Raw genomic sequence first — 14,119 nt, 5'->3', positions numbered from 1 at the left:
GCAGTGATGGTATGAGAAGTGTCTATGGGCATACCTAGGCTGACAAGGACCCTTTGGAGTGCCTGGTAGCAGGAGGTTTGCAGGTCGAACAGGGAGAGTTTGTAGTCTGTGCTGTGCTGGGCTTCATGGCGGATGGTCTCAAAGAGTGCAGAAGCCCTGTAGAGCTGAGGATAAACAACAACAACAACAATCAGTTGTTTTCCGATATTCTTAGCATGTTCAATTACAAAGTAAAACTATAATATGACACTTGGATTGAGTTTTGAATATTAAGGTAAGCCTGCCTGTCTAATATGTTTGATGTCTTATGGGTTTTAAGCAGTCAGGGCACAGTAAGACACAATGGAGAAAAATGGCCACCAAATCGTATACCACTACGCATGTATGGGTAGACTTTTGAAGAAAGAGCATGGTTGTGGCCGCTAGATGGCACCATCCTACCTCAGTGGTCACCACTGTTGAGCTGCTGCCCTCTAGTCCTGCTTCTCTTTCAACTGGGGTAAACAGTGTAATGTAGCTTGATTAATCACTCTCCAACACAAGTAAACCTCTTTGGCTCTTATTTGCCTGGACGTGGGAAAGGGCAATGAGAAGCTAGACTATTACCTGGCCATCTTGGAGAGTCAGCGTCCAAGGAAACAAATGCTTTGTGCAGTCAGGGGGCCTGTCTGTGTTATTAGACCTTTCTATTCAGTGCCAGAGATTGGATTGAGCGACGGAGAGAAACAATGGAGAGGTGGGGCGGCAGGCAGTGTTGCACACAGGCCAAATGGAGCTAGCCAGGAGTGCTGATTCATGGGAGCCTTTATTGATTTCCTATTTCTGCGCCTATGGCAGCCCTGTAGGGTGACTGGGGCCACTATAGAGCCACTCTCCAGGAGTCCGGGGCCAGCAGAGAGGGTAAAACACTCTGCCCACATTGCTTGACCACAGTTCAAACAGGACAAAGAGCTGCAGTGGAGAAAAGATTGTTGGTGTGGATAAAATGGATTCTATCAGCACTGTGGGTTGGGTAAGGAAAAGAAAGAAAGAGCGCGTTTCTTGTGCACACACACACACATATATGCATATACCATAGCTCGTCTTACATATCCCAAGGTCATGCAGGAAAGTGTGTCAGAGGGAGAGTAGAGATCAGCGCAGAATCTGTGAGCTCTGCTACCAGACAGAGCTGCTAGTCTCAGGCTGATTTTGCTGATAGGGCTGTGGGCCGATTGCTGCTGTGCTAGTTTAATCTGTTAGGCTTGCAGACATCCCTTTAAGAGTGAAACTAATTTCTCACAGCGCCTTTCCTCTGGCCTGACCCTTCCTGGCACAGATGAAAAGGAAACAATCCCAAAATGTGCTGCGTCCACAGTGACTTGCCTTGGCTATGGTACAGGTAAAATCTGCTACATTCTTCAGCTGCTATGCATTCAGATACACTTTCCTGTTTTACCGTCACTGACGCTAACAGGGCTTTTATCTGACATGTTAAGTGAATGTCAATGTCACACTGGATCGGTAATGCAAGCAGAGCTTGATACACACGTACCTCTAATGATTTTAGTAAAATAGCCTCCTTGGTAAGCTCTCATGCAGTGTCACAGATGATATCAGAGGTAAAAAAAAATCTACAGTGGATCACTTATACTTGAATAAACATACATTTATTGATTCATGTTCTCCTTAGATATGAATGTGATTGCTTCTCAGAAGGAGCATGCATTATTAAAATAGCTGATTAGTATCAGGACATGTCAATCTGCATGTCACAGTGAACGCCGGGATCACAGCTATGGTGCTGAACTACAATTGAGTTTAAATATATAGAGAATGAGAAGCATGAGGTCAAGTACTCTCATTCCACACATATGGATGCTTTATGAATATCAAAACATACCTACACAAATGAGGTTTGAAGAGGGTCTGGGTATTAAACAAGGTCATCTCTAGCAACAGGCCAGCTCATGAATAAACATTAGGACAATAGTATCCTTCCATATCACCAATTCACCATGGGAGCTACAAGCTGACATAGGAAGAAAAACAATTCCTAAGCATTGCTGTGGTAAATGTTGGCAAGGCACTGGATCTCTGTATGTTGTAACACAGACAACACAATGTGGAGGTCTTAAGGTCAAGTGTTAAACTGGAAAGCAAACATGCAGTGGAAAATATGTTGCATTGGCTTGCTAGAATAATATTTTGCTTTAATTGAACACAAATTCCTCAATATGACTCATGAGCCTCTGCTCTAGTCATCACCTTGGTCCAGTCTTTCTTTTCCAACTCTTGTTACGGATAATTGCAAACAGACAAAGTTACTTTTTGACAGAAAAAGAAAGCTATCTGGGTCACACAGACGTATGTCGTGTATCATAACAGGAGTGTTGTGGACTAGATTTTGAAAATGAAAGCAGCTGAATAACATCCCTACAGACACACGTGACAGCCACTGCTGTTGGCTGGCTGTTCGCACACACTTATGTGTGGATACACAAGCTAGGGGGGAAAAAAATCAAATCTTGAGCTGTGGTGTGTGGACAGACTGTAAAGAGAGATGTTAAGGGGATATTCCATGCTTGCCAGGTGGGCAGTGGGCTGAAGGGGAGTGAATGTGTACGTGTGTGTGATGTGGAGGTTTGTGACTCCTGAGACCATGCACATAGACACAAAAAAAATCTTCAGTCATCTGTCGCCTGTCTGCTGAAATGACAGCATTTACCAGCTCAACAGACTCCCCAGCATATTGCAAGCAACCATGTCCAAGCTCTATAGCCACCTCTCCTTTTCTCTTCTCCTGTCGTTCTCTCTCCTATGGGCTATTTCTTTTTACCATAGGGGCTTTACTGAAAACTTTCATATTTCACATTCAAGGTCTTTGAACATCTACTTCCCTCTCTCATTTGCAATCTTTGCAGACCAACAGATGTGTGCTTATTAGAGGTCAGTTTTAGAGGTGCATTAGGAGAGGAGAGGATTTACCTGATGTTGGGCCTCCTCCAGATTCCCACTGGCCCACAGAGAGAGCCCAAGACGATGGCGAATCTTCGCCTCGTCCTCACGTCGAACCAGCTGTTCTGCAAGCCGCAGGCCTATCAGAAGAGAAGGAAACAGAAGCAGATGAGAGAGAGGAGAGTAAAAAAATATCCAGAGCAGGCACACTCTTAGGTATCTTTCAGAGTAACAGATGTAAGCATAGCGTGGTACTGATGTTTTGACAGCGAACAGGTTTGGATATTTGGCCCTCAGTTGTAAGATACTGCTCACACTGGGATTAAAACACACACACACACACTCACCCCTGCCATAGAGAGAAGCTGTTAGAGCACTAATCGGACTGCATAGTAATCAATGCAAAGCATCGACTGGCTGAGCAAACACAAACATGCGCTGAACGGTTGCATAAAAGAAGCCACACAATATCATGAAGAAGTCTGCAAATATTTGCAAACACACTGATGAGCTAATAATAGACTGTGTGCAAACTTGCAGTGCAAAGTCTATTTAGGCTATTTTGTTTGAGAGACTCTCAGAGTTGTCTAGGAAGCCAGGGGGGTTTGAATGTGCATGCACACTTATGTGTGCCTGTGTCAGATCACCTGGCGAACACACAGTTTGTTTTCCACTTCCAATCCCTCAAGCCGTGAGGCGTATGTCACAGCATTGCTTTCCTTGGTCTGCCTGCTGAGTACTTGGCTCTGCCCAGTTACTGAGCTGAAAATGCCACTCCACAGAGGACAATGAAACACACACCGCACACACAGACAGCTGCTTAGCCACATCACCCACAAGGTGCTAAATGCACAGCAAGCACTCTGCAGTTTGCACTAGGCTATTGCCCATGCACAGTCACACTTAATACAGCTAGGCTAAGTCTATTCTCTCCACTCGCTTGTGCGATGGAGGGGTCTAAACATGCTTTTGGTCAAAGAGAAGAGAAAGTGGGCCAAGCCACCCTCATTTGAGTCTGCTTTTCTCGGCATTCCTGGAAAACAGTCTGTGGCTGGACCAGATAAGCCAAGAACAGAGACCGTGACCCGAAACAGCCAGCCTACTCCACAAGACCCAGCACAGAACGCAACCATAGACTTCATGGCTCCTCCATGGCCACGCTAGCCGGCAACCTTTGAAGCCTGCAACAGCCTCCCCTCTCGCCTTATCTTTCCACCCCACCCCCCCACCCCGTCTGCCTGCCCTCTTCCACCATGCATCTGCTGTGCTCCTCTCTCCCTCTACCTAATTCATTTTCTCATCTTCTTGCCTGTGTCTCCAGCCCCTCCTCTGCTCTCTCTACCTGTTTCATCTTGACTGTGGTGGCAGTGCTTGCGGGGACTCGGCACTGCTTAGGGCTCATTAGGCACTGGAGCAAGAGAGAGGAAACAGATCTAAATTATCCTTTTCATTCTCTGACAGCATCACCCCTCACTCATCTCAACTCCAGCTCTGAGCCTTTCATCTGCACACACACACACACACACACACACACACACACACACACACACACACACACACACACACACACACACACACACACACACACACACACACACACACACACACACACACAAATCCTCTTTCTCTGAGCTGCTCTGTGATAGTTCTTTATGATCAAGCCTGAGTGTCAACCAACTCTATGTTTTCTTTATTCTCCAGTTGACAGTGAAATAATACATGTGAATTATGACTCATGCCGATCTCTGTCTTTCCCCGCCGCCTGCCTGCCTTTCTCTTTTCTTCTCTCCATCCTTCCTCTCTTCCCTCTCAACTCTCTCATTCCCTCTGTTCTCCCGCTCTGTATCATTCAGTGTCTGTCACTGTCACCGTGCGTGCCTTTGGTGTGCCCCGGAGGCACAGTCACGTAGCAGCAGCTGACACGAGGATGTGGCCGTGGCTGGCTGCACCCTGAAGAGCAACTAGAGAACACTTTAAAGGCTGCTTGACAGCTGGGTGAGAGATTCTCTGCAGGCCCTGAGGCCCACGCACCTCCGGCTTCAGACATAGGCTTTAGGGCACAAAGTCTTATGCACTGCAGAACCACAAGTGCGTCGTGCCGGAAACAAAATACCCTGGCACATGTATGCTTGTGACACACCAAAACACAGTACTCTTTGATCATGACCACATTGAAGAAGTGAAGTAGAAAAGAACAATGTGTTAAAGACAGTAAGTGTACCAAAAACAAGTTTTGAAGACATTTTTTTTAAACATTTTAACTCCCTGCTTTCCCACTCTGTGTTAAAAAAAACATGTAGTCTAAATACTGAGCATAATAGGGACTATGACATACACACTAAATTCATCCTACATAAACAATTTTAGTAGTAAGACAGTATTGACATTTGCATTTAGTTAAGAGTAAATATAGGTTTCTTAATAATATATGAGATAATGGAAATCTAGGAGAAATAAAATAGCCACAAAGGTCTAAAATATTGAAGCAAAAAAGTACATCAGCTACATAACTACACCAGTTATAAACCTCCTGCCACTTTAACAGCTACCAACACTCAACATTTATAGCACAACACTACAAACTGTGAGGGGTCCACATATGATGATGGAAGGTCCAGACATTTCACACTGTGATACTTATCATCCAACTGCATTTCGTTTTATATGCCTCCTGACAAGCTGCTTAGATTCCCACCCACATGAATGTGTTATATTACAATTCCTGAGTCAGTTTTATTATAGTATTAAAGGCTTTGTATAAAATAATATGTAATAAAATATGTACTCTGTATAAGAGCTGCTCGATTAGGGCAAAAATCATAATCGCAATTAATTTGGTCAATATTGAGATTGCGATTATTTAACATGATTACTCATTGACTTTGAAAACATGATGCATTTTTAAATTGTCTTTTTAAAAGTGGAGTTTCTTGAAATTTAAATATATTTCAACTGAAAAACAAATTAAATAAAAATATATGCATTCAAAGAAATCATATCATCTTTAAATAAATAAAAAGAACAAAGATCAGCTATGTTGTAAACACATTATTCAATATATAGAAAAGAATCAATAAAAAGAAACGAAACCAAAATAAATCAGATCAAATACGTTGTAGTGCTGGGCAGCCCGCGGCTGAGTGGTTAGAGCAGTTGCCCTATGTAAAGAGGCTAAAGGTCCTCAGCGGCAGCGGGTTCAACTCCCACCTGCAGCCCTTTGCTGCATGACTCCCCCCCCCCCCCTCTCTCTCTCACACCCCATTTCCTGTCAGTCTTACAAGAAGGGGCTTAAAAAAAACTGCCCAAAAAAATAATGTTTAAAAAAAAGAAAAATGTTGAAGAGCACTGGGTCAACCTACTGAAAACTCCTAAACATATATTTAAATGTTGGTCAACTATCTTCAACATATTCCAGTCAGTAACAGTAAGGGGAACAGTACGCTGGATTTACAACACAAGATAATACAAGAGCATCATTGTGATACGGAATGTGGCACAATAATAATTTTATCTTGATTACCTAGTTTTCACAATCATCAATTGTTTTTCATTTCCAAAGTGCATTAATCAATATTCAACCTCATGTTTCCAGGTTCAAATATTAAACATGAGGTACATTTTGACCAAAAACAGCATTTGCAGGTTAATATTGTTTTTCCATTAGTTGTGATTCCTTAAACGTAGGGTGGAGAAACTTTAATACCTCCATTAGTCGCTACAATGATGCCATTGATTTAATGACACTCACGTTAATCGTTTTAAAAAAAAAGAACATCTTGGTGTGAAATGCCTCTTTTGTTTAAGATTGAGACGGGGATGTGCAATTTCCTTTAATGTAAAATAACTAAGTGTTAATTATTAGGATAACTTGTAGAGCAGTGTGAACTCCTGAAGTGACAGAATGACTATCAGCAATTAATTGGTATCTTCCACTGTAGCCTTGTCATTCTGTATTACCGTGCAATGCAGTATAACTATCAGACACAGACACATACACATGCACACACATACACACACACAAATGTATAAATACACACAGACAGACAGATTTGGAGGTCACATGTTGTCAAAAGTATCTGCACGACTTCATATCTGCCTTTCTATCCCCCTTCCAATTAATGTTTTTCGATAAACAAAAAACAGGCAGTGCAACATGAAGAACAAAATAAAAAAAAACACACAACTAGGGGGAAAAAAACCATGCCAACTTTTCGGTCTGGGTAGGTTGGCCAGAAATAATTGGCTGTCAAGGATAGTGAAGGCACTGCTCTTTTTCACAGCCAGACTGAGGAACAATACAAGGACAGTGTGGGGGACAACAGGAGGACAGGGCGGAGACAGAATGCCCTGTCGCCTTTGTTTCCATTAGAACTGAACGAGCAGGCCTGCAGAGGGTGTATGGGTCACTGCAGGCCCGGCTAAATCTAATAGAGTCGACGGAGGAGAGATAGAGGAGATATATTCCAGTTCCCTTTGCATTCACTCCCTGCTGTGTGAAATATACAACTGTCCTCTTAAACAAGTTGCGATTTTCTTGGATTCATACGGGGTATGGGTCGTAACACGGTGGGTGTGCCTGAGAATGGCTGGCGGTGTGGACGTTCAGCTCACATCCATGGATGCTTCCACTTATCACATCCTTATTGACAAACCCTTCATGTGCTGTCATTGACATAATGAATTTTTTTGAGAGGCAGGTTTTTATTTCACCATAATCTGTAGGGGACAATGAAGCGTGAGAGGCAGTAGTCTGTCAGCCACTGCGTGAAAAGATCCTTTGGCAACTCACTGCAAAGAACCCTCTGAGAAAAGTAGATATAGAGGTGTGAAGAACAGCCAGCAGTAAACAGGAGAAATGCCTTGGCGTGCATCCTGATGGGTTTGCACACACAAGAGCTGGTCTACCTATACAGCACAGAAGACAACACATACGCATAATACGCACACCAAATCCCCCTGTGCACTTATAACACATAAGCACAAAGGCACAAACACACACACATGCACGGAGCCTAATAAGAATGTGGCAAAGGCTTAGCAATAAATAGGCTCTGAATTTCATATTCATGGATTCACAAACTCTAAGCCTATCAGCTCAGGCAACAAAGGCAATCCTCTCTCCTGTTCCCCCTGACTCACTCACCTTCCTGCAGGTACATGACAGCCTGTGAGTAGTTTTGTAGTGCATGGTGTGTCCTCCCCAGGCTGCCATAGGCCAGTGTCTTGGCACCCAAGTCATTAGTCTGAGCCGCCACACTTAGGTGCTGTTCCTGGAACACGACCGCCCGCTCATAGTTTCCGAGCGACTCGTAGGTAAGGCCCAAGTTCCCATAGGCGCGGGCCTGGCGTGTGGGGCTGCCCGCTTCCTCTGCGATCTCCAGGTCACTTTGGTGGCATCGCAGGGCTGTCTCATACTCTCCCATAGATTGATAAACAACACCCAAACCGCAGCTGGCATCGCCCTCCAGTAGTCTGTCTTGGGTGTCACGGGCAATGGCCAGCTGACGCTCCAGACAGGATATAGCCTGCTCGTAATTTCCAAGCTGGCTGTGCAGTGCCCCCAGTTCACCGTAGGCCTGAGCCTTGCCTCCGCACTCCCCCAGCTCATGAGCCACTACTAGCCGCTTCTCAAAACACACCAGCGACTGCTGTAGGTTTCCCATGGCCCTGCAGGAAAAGACAGAAAACCAATAAGATTAGGAGTGAGACACGTGAGATAAGAAACAAACAAGACAACCTGAAAGAAATTCTGTTATTGGCGTTTTCTGTCAAAACAAATACTGAGATATCTTTAATGACGTCAACACTCAAAGTAAATATGTCTCTGTTTATCCATATCTAGGAGAAACTTTACTCTTGCTGTATTCTTGATTCTTACAGATACATCTCTATTCTCCTGTAACAGAACACTATTAAGACGCAACAAGGAGGAACTCTTTTATTTACACCAGATAATAATGAAATATAGATTTAGATGTCTAACATACTGCTGATCTGGACAGACTAAAGATTGTATGGCACGCTATGTGAGAAACGTCTGAGTGAGTGAATTTTAAATTTAGGCCGTGTTTGAAGGGTAACACAGTCTACCATCCTTTATTACGAGATAGGTCATCTGTCAAAGGATCCTCTAGTGTGTGTGTGTGTGTGTGCGTGTGTGTGTGTGTGTGTGTGTGTGTGTTGACAGAGTGGCATTCATCCCATCTTGACATTGTATGCGCCTTCACAGCCTTCAAACAGACTTTATTCACATGCTCAGAAACACCAACAAGTGCCGGATGCCGGTTCAAATGGAGAATACAAAGAATAAAAGCCTTTAAGCTTAATTAATGTTGTGTGATAACGTACGTGCTTGACTAAGAGTGGTTAGAAGATGAGAAGGGTTTGAGTGTGATGTCTATTATTCCCCTCTGAACTCATGCATGGCTAATGCTGCCATGTGTGATTGCTGTGGTGCCGTGCTGATGATGCACAATAAGAAGAAAAATCATCTGCGAAATGAGGATTTCTGCAAGCTTTTTGTGTTTTATTTTGCGGCGTCAACTCCTAGGATGCTATCAGCTCTTTGAAGCATAAAGGGAAATAGACGGGAGAAGAGACACACGATGTAAGAGGTTGCCTCGAAATTACTGCTTCTCTCAGTTTCAGACGCCTGTGTGCCAAAGCCTCTTTGCATACAGATAAGTCCAGGGCCACTAGGCTGCGGCTGAGACAGCTAGCACCCGGCTCCCATCCAAGCCTTGCTCACCAGCAAGGTGTCTCTAAACTATGGTGGTCTTTTATCATGAGAGCAAGGAGAAAAATGATATGCAAAGTAGGATTACTGTGATTACTGGTAAAACCCAGTCAATACAATTATCTTCTCCCGCAACAGCTGGGGGATATTGATACTAGAGCTGTGTATTGGCAAGTATGAGTCTGGTGATACGATACATCACTATGCACGATGCATCATGATACAAGGGTTACTATTAAATATATTATGGTATACTATGATACTGTATATTGACTTTTAAATCTTATTTTAGGAAAACTGTCACAGTTTAAAGAACACACCTTCATATAGACACGTTGTTACATTAGAATGGAAGAGTCAAAAAGGTAAAGTTACCTTACCATGTGTTATTTAGCACCCTTTCCGACAAGCTAGCATGATACGGTTGGTGCCACTGGAAGCCTTAGGTTATTTAGTTTTATATGCTGCCAATACTGGGCCTGCTACAGCCTCATGTCCCATGGAACTCAGAGGGTTCAACTAAAATCCATACAATATCACACTACATAATAACGCAATACTCAGGTGTTTTGATACTTTTTTTAAGGTCCGGAAATTTTTGTATGTGGTCTTTTTTTAATCCATAATCAGGGAAAAGTTGTTACTCACAGAAACCTTGCACGCTGAGTCAGATGCGTCTTGTTATATTTGAAAATTTGCAGTATGAGACAAAATGCTGTGTTGTCTCTTGCTCTCTCATTTTCTCTCTCCGCTGGAGGTACCCGGCTGTCTCCACTTCTGCCCGTATCTTGCATTTTGCACTGTGGCTACCTGAAGGGGCTAAGTTATGACAGTTTTAATTCTACATCTCTTTGTCGTAAAGTGCTTTACGCTGGGTGATGAAGTGAATCAATGAGTTTATCAGATGGTTCACGTAGATCAAAGGAGTGGCCAAACTTTAATGACGGACGAAGGTTTTGGAGTCGGTGTGTAAACAATTTTAATTTCAATTCAATTTCAAAAACTACGGACTTGGTGTGCACAGGCCTTTACCCTCTTAACTGATACTAGTGCGTTATACAAAAACTGAAAAGGATTTTTTTTAGCAACGTGAAAGAGGGGATTCGAAACATGTTGCCTTTCATTTAAAGCGAACTCACCTGTGTCCATTGCCTAATCCGCTGTAGGCCTTCTCCTGGTCCTGCATGCGGTTGAGGCTCTGGGCCACTGACAGATACTGGTCATAGTACTTGATGGCTTCCTCAAAGTCTCCCAGTGCCTCATAACAGTCTCCCAGGTTTCCATAGGCCCTGCCCCTGTCCATTACTGCCTCGTTGCCACTCAGCTGCTGTAAGGTGGCCAGCTGTTGCTCCAGGTAGCCAATAGCTTCCTCCATCACGCCTACATTCATTTTAGTGATGCCCATATTCCCGTACACCTGAGCCTCCACGACGGGATCCTTCAACTTCCGCCCAAGCTCCAATTGCTCTTCGTAGCTCTTAAAGGCCATGGCGTACTTCCCCAGGGCCATGTATACAGCTGCCAAGTGACCATGGGCTTTGCACTCCCCTGACAGGTCGCCCAGCTCTTGATACACCTCCAGTTCCTGGGTGTGGTAGCCCAGAGCTTTGTCATATTTCTGCACAAGTCTGTAAGTGGCCCCGAGGGCAGCATAGGCACAGGCCTCCATCCTACGCTCCTTAACCTGAAATGAGATAGAATTTCAGAATATCAGCATGAGGGACATGAGTGAGTGATATCTACATTACATACCATGACATTTCTTATTTATATGATGAATTGTTCTAGTAAATGTTGTACTGCATTCATAGTGTATGGCCATACCTGGTGAGCTAAGGCCAGTTGCTGCTCGTAAAACTGAATGGCTCCAGCCACCTCTTTTTTACAGACATATATGTCCCCCAGATTTCCCAGAGCTCTGAAGCGAGCCTGTGCATTGTTCAGGGACTGGGCTAGTGACAGCAGGTATTTTTGACACTCCTCTGCCTTAGTGAAGTCTCCCAGGGCCTTGAAAGCCAACCCGAGGTTACAGTATGCCTTGGCCTGACTCAGTTTGTCATGAAGGTCCTTGGCCAGAGCTAGATCTTGCTCATAGTATTTGACGGCATCCTGGTAGTTGCCCAGACAGTAGTGGGCATAACCCAGATTGTGACAAACTTTCCCTTCGCTCTCCATGTCTTGGAGGTCGGGGGACAAGCGGAGGTACTGCTCATAGTAGGGTACAGCCTGAGGGAACTCTCCTCGAGAGCAGTGGAAGTTGCCGAGGTTACCCAAAGCCCGCGCCTCGCTCTGGACATCTCGGAGCTCACGAGCGATGTTGAGGTGGTTCTGGTAATGTTGTAGAGCGCGGTCATGGGCTCCCAAGGCTTGGTAAGCCACAGCCAGGTTTCCATGGGTGGAGGCCTGAGAGGCCCGGTCATTGACCTCCATGGAGATCTGCAGCTCCTGGCGGTGGTAGCGAACAGCCTGGTCAAAGGCTCCCAGGGCATTGTAGGCATTACCCATGTTCCCATAAGCCCGACCTTGAGCAGCATAGTCATTCAGTTCCTGGGCAATGGCCAGGTGTGTTTTGTGGAGTTTCAGTGCAGTCTCATAGTCCCCCTTCATCTGGTGAATGATGCCTGTGGAGAAAGGAGAGAGAGTAACAGGATGAATATAAAGACCCATTTGGGGGAAAATTGTAATTGAATAAAATTCAAGTGCCTAGTCAGCTCTTCATGTATAAAACAAGTCATTTGGTTGTTAAAATATGCTCTCTGAGCCATCTGTTCTCTGCTTACACAACACGCTCTTCCACAGAATTATGGTCATTAAAAATGTAGTGCAATCAATCAGAGTTATTATAACACCAAAATAGAATCTTTTGATTGTCTAAGTTGTCTTTGATGATTGTGTCTTAGAGGGATTTCATCAAAATCCACAACTTTTCCGCAGGGTCGGATACGGTTGTGAGAGAACAAGAAAGAAATACGGAGAAAGTAAATGTGGGGGGAAAGTGTGAAGAGCTGATGGAAAGCTAAGCAAACAACTTTAAAAAATGAGATAAGTGTGGAAAACCAATAAATAATGGAGAACCTGGTACATTGAGCGCATTATCTCTGATAAAATACCATCCTCTGAATAATAATAGCTTTACCCCACACAGCCAGGCACCCATCTGGCACACATATACACGCAACATCCAAACAAATGTGCACCCACACACACGCATGTGCGCACACACGCACGCACACACACTGACTAATACACAGCAGTGAGGAAAGAGACATCACAGCATATCTACCATATCTCTCCTCCTTCCCTTTGAGACTCACTACTAATCTCTGCGTCTCTCCTTTTGCATTGTCACCCAGCTTTCAACGATAATAAATGCACTGTATATGAAAGCTCACTGAAAGAGAAGATGGGACGGCCTCAGGCTGATGGATGGAGACAGAGAAACCAACTGCAAGGCAAATAACTTAGTCCTTCATCCACCAGCCTGGCCATCATTGCTTTGCTGCATCAGCATTTTCAATAATGGGCGGGGGTACAGCCGCTGCTGGGACACCAGGGATGGAAACGGAGAATGGTTGGCAACCGGGGGCGGAGAGGGGCTCTGTGGCTTGCGGTGAGTATGTGATGGTGCCACCGGGATTAGTTACCACCATGTGTGTTTTCCCATGTATTTCATCTGAAACCTGCCACATTATGGGCCTGAACACAGGCTACATAAACAGTGGGATTGAAACTAAACAGACGGCTCAAACGACTGCAGAAGTTAGATGATAGATGTGGCTATGCATTCAGATGTTGGCTCAGTTGAAAAGCAGCACATTCAATGTGAATGGTAAAAAAAATAGTTTTGGTGCCTCTATAGAATGAGACACTAGGCTGAATATTACCAGGTATGTATATTTAGACATACATACAGTACAGAGAGTGCATTGGCGGACGTTAGACTTGCATCATCAGTATTTCACTCTTAATCAAGTTTAAATGAGGAGATTGGTTTCAAACTAAAGTTGCCTAAATTGGGTGCCTAAAAAAATCCAACGGCTCTCTCTGCAGACAGATTGCATTTTGCCAGGAAAACAACATCAAAGATCCACTGCCTGCTTAATTCAGACCATGATTCAGCATGCAGAAGACACCTACTGACAAATCAAACCTGATTTGCTGTTTGTTTGCTTGCTTGTGTTCTCAGGTTAAAGTGATACAACCTGAACTGACCTTGTAATCGTCAGGTCACAGCCCTGAGGTGTTAGTATGCTAGACGCAACACAAAGTGAAACATGGAGAGAAGCGGGAGCACTGCCAAATAATACTGGAAAAATTCAGATTGCAAATGACATAACTTCACAATGAGTGAAAACCATGAGGTTCTTTGGACTATGTACAGTACAAATGTAGTAAAACTGTCTTTAGCTTGAGACACAATATATTAATGAGGTGTAGAACCTTTTG

General features: G+C 44.1%; 1 protein-coding gene across 1 annotated transcript in view; it reads right to left on the bottom strand.

Annotated features, from left to right (window-relative positions):
- LOC310946001 (tetratricopeptide repeat protein 28-like) overlaps window positions 1-14,119 on the bottom strand; it is a gene marked incomplete at its 5' end in the record, with an annotated part of 172,383 nt that overhangs the window by 13,894 nt on the left and 144,370 nt on the right. The window contains 5 exons of the mRNA XM_083912269.1: window positions 35-164; window positions 2,968-3,077; window positions 8,081-8,604; window positions 10,813-11,357; window positions 11,498-12,294. Coding sequence (XP_083768395.1) covers window positions 35-164; window positions 2,968-3,077; window positions 8,081-8,604; window positions 10,813-11,357; window positions 11,498-12,294 — 2,106 coding nt within the window. The remainder of the gene's footprint in view (window positions 1-34; window positions 165-2,967; window positions 3,078-8,080; window positions 8,605-10,812; window positions 11,358-11,497; window positions 12,295-14,119) is intronic.

The sequence above is a fragment of the Echiichthys vipera genome (assembly GCF_963691815.1).
Source record: "Echiichthys vipera genome assembly, chromosome: 4".
NCBI classification, from domain to species: Eukaryota; Metazoa; Chordata; class Actinopteri; order Perciformes; family Trachinidae; genus Echiichthys; species Echiichthys vipera.
Note: the sequence above shows the minus strand (reverse complement) of the source record. Positions and strands in the feature narration are given on the sequence as shown.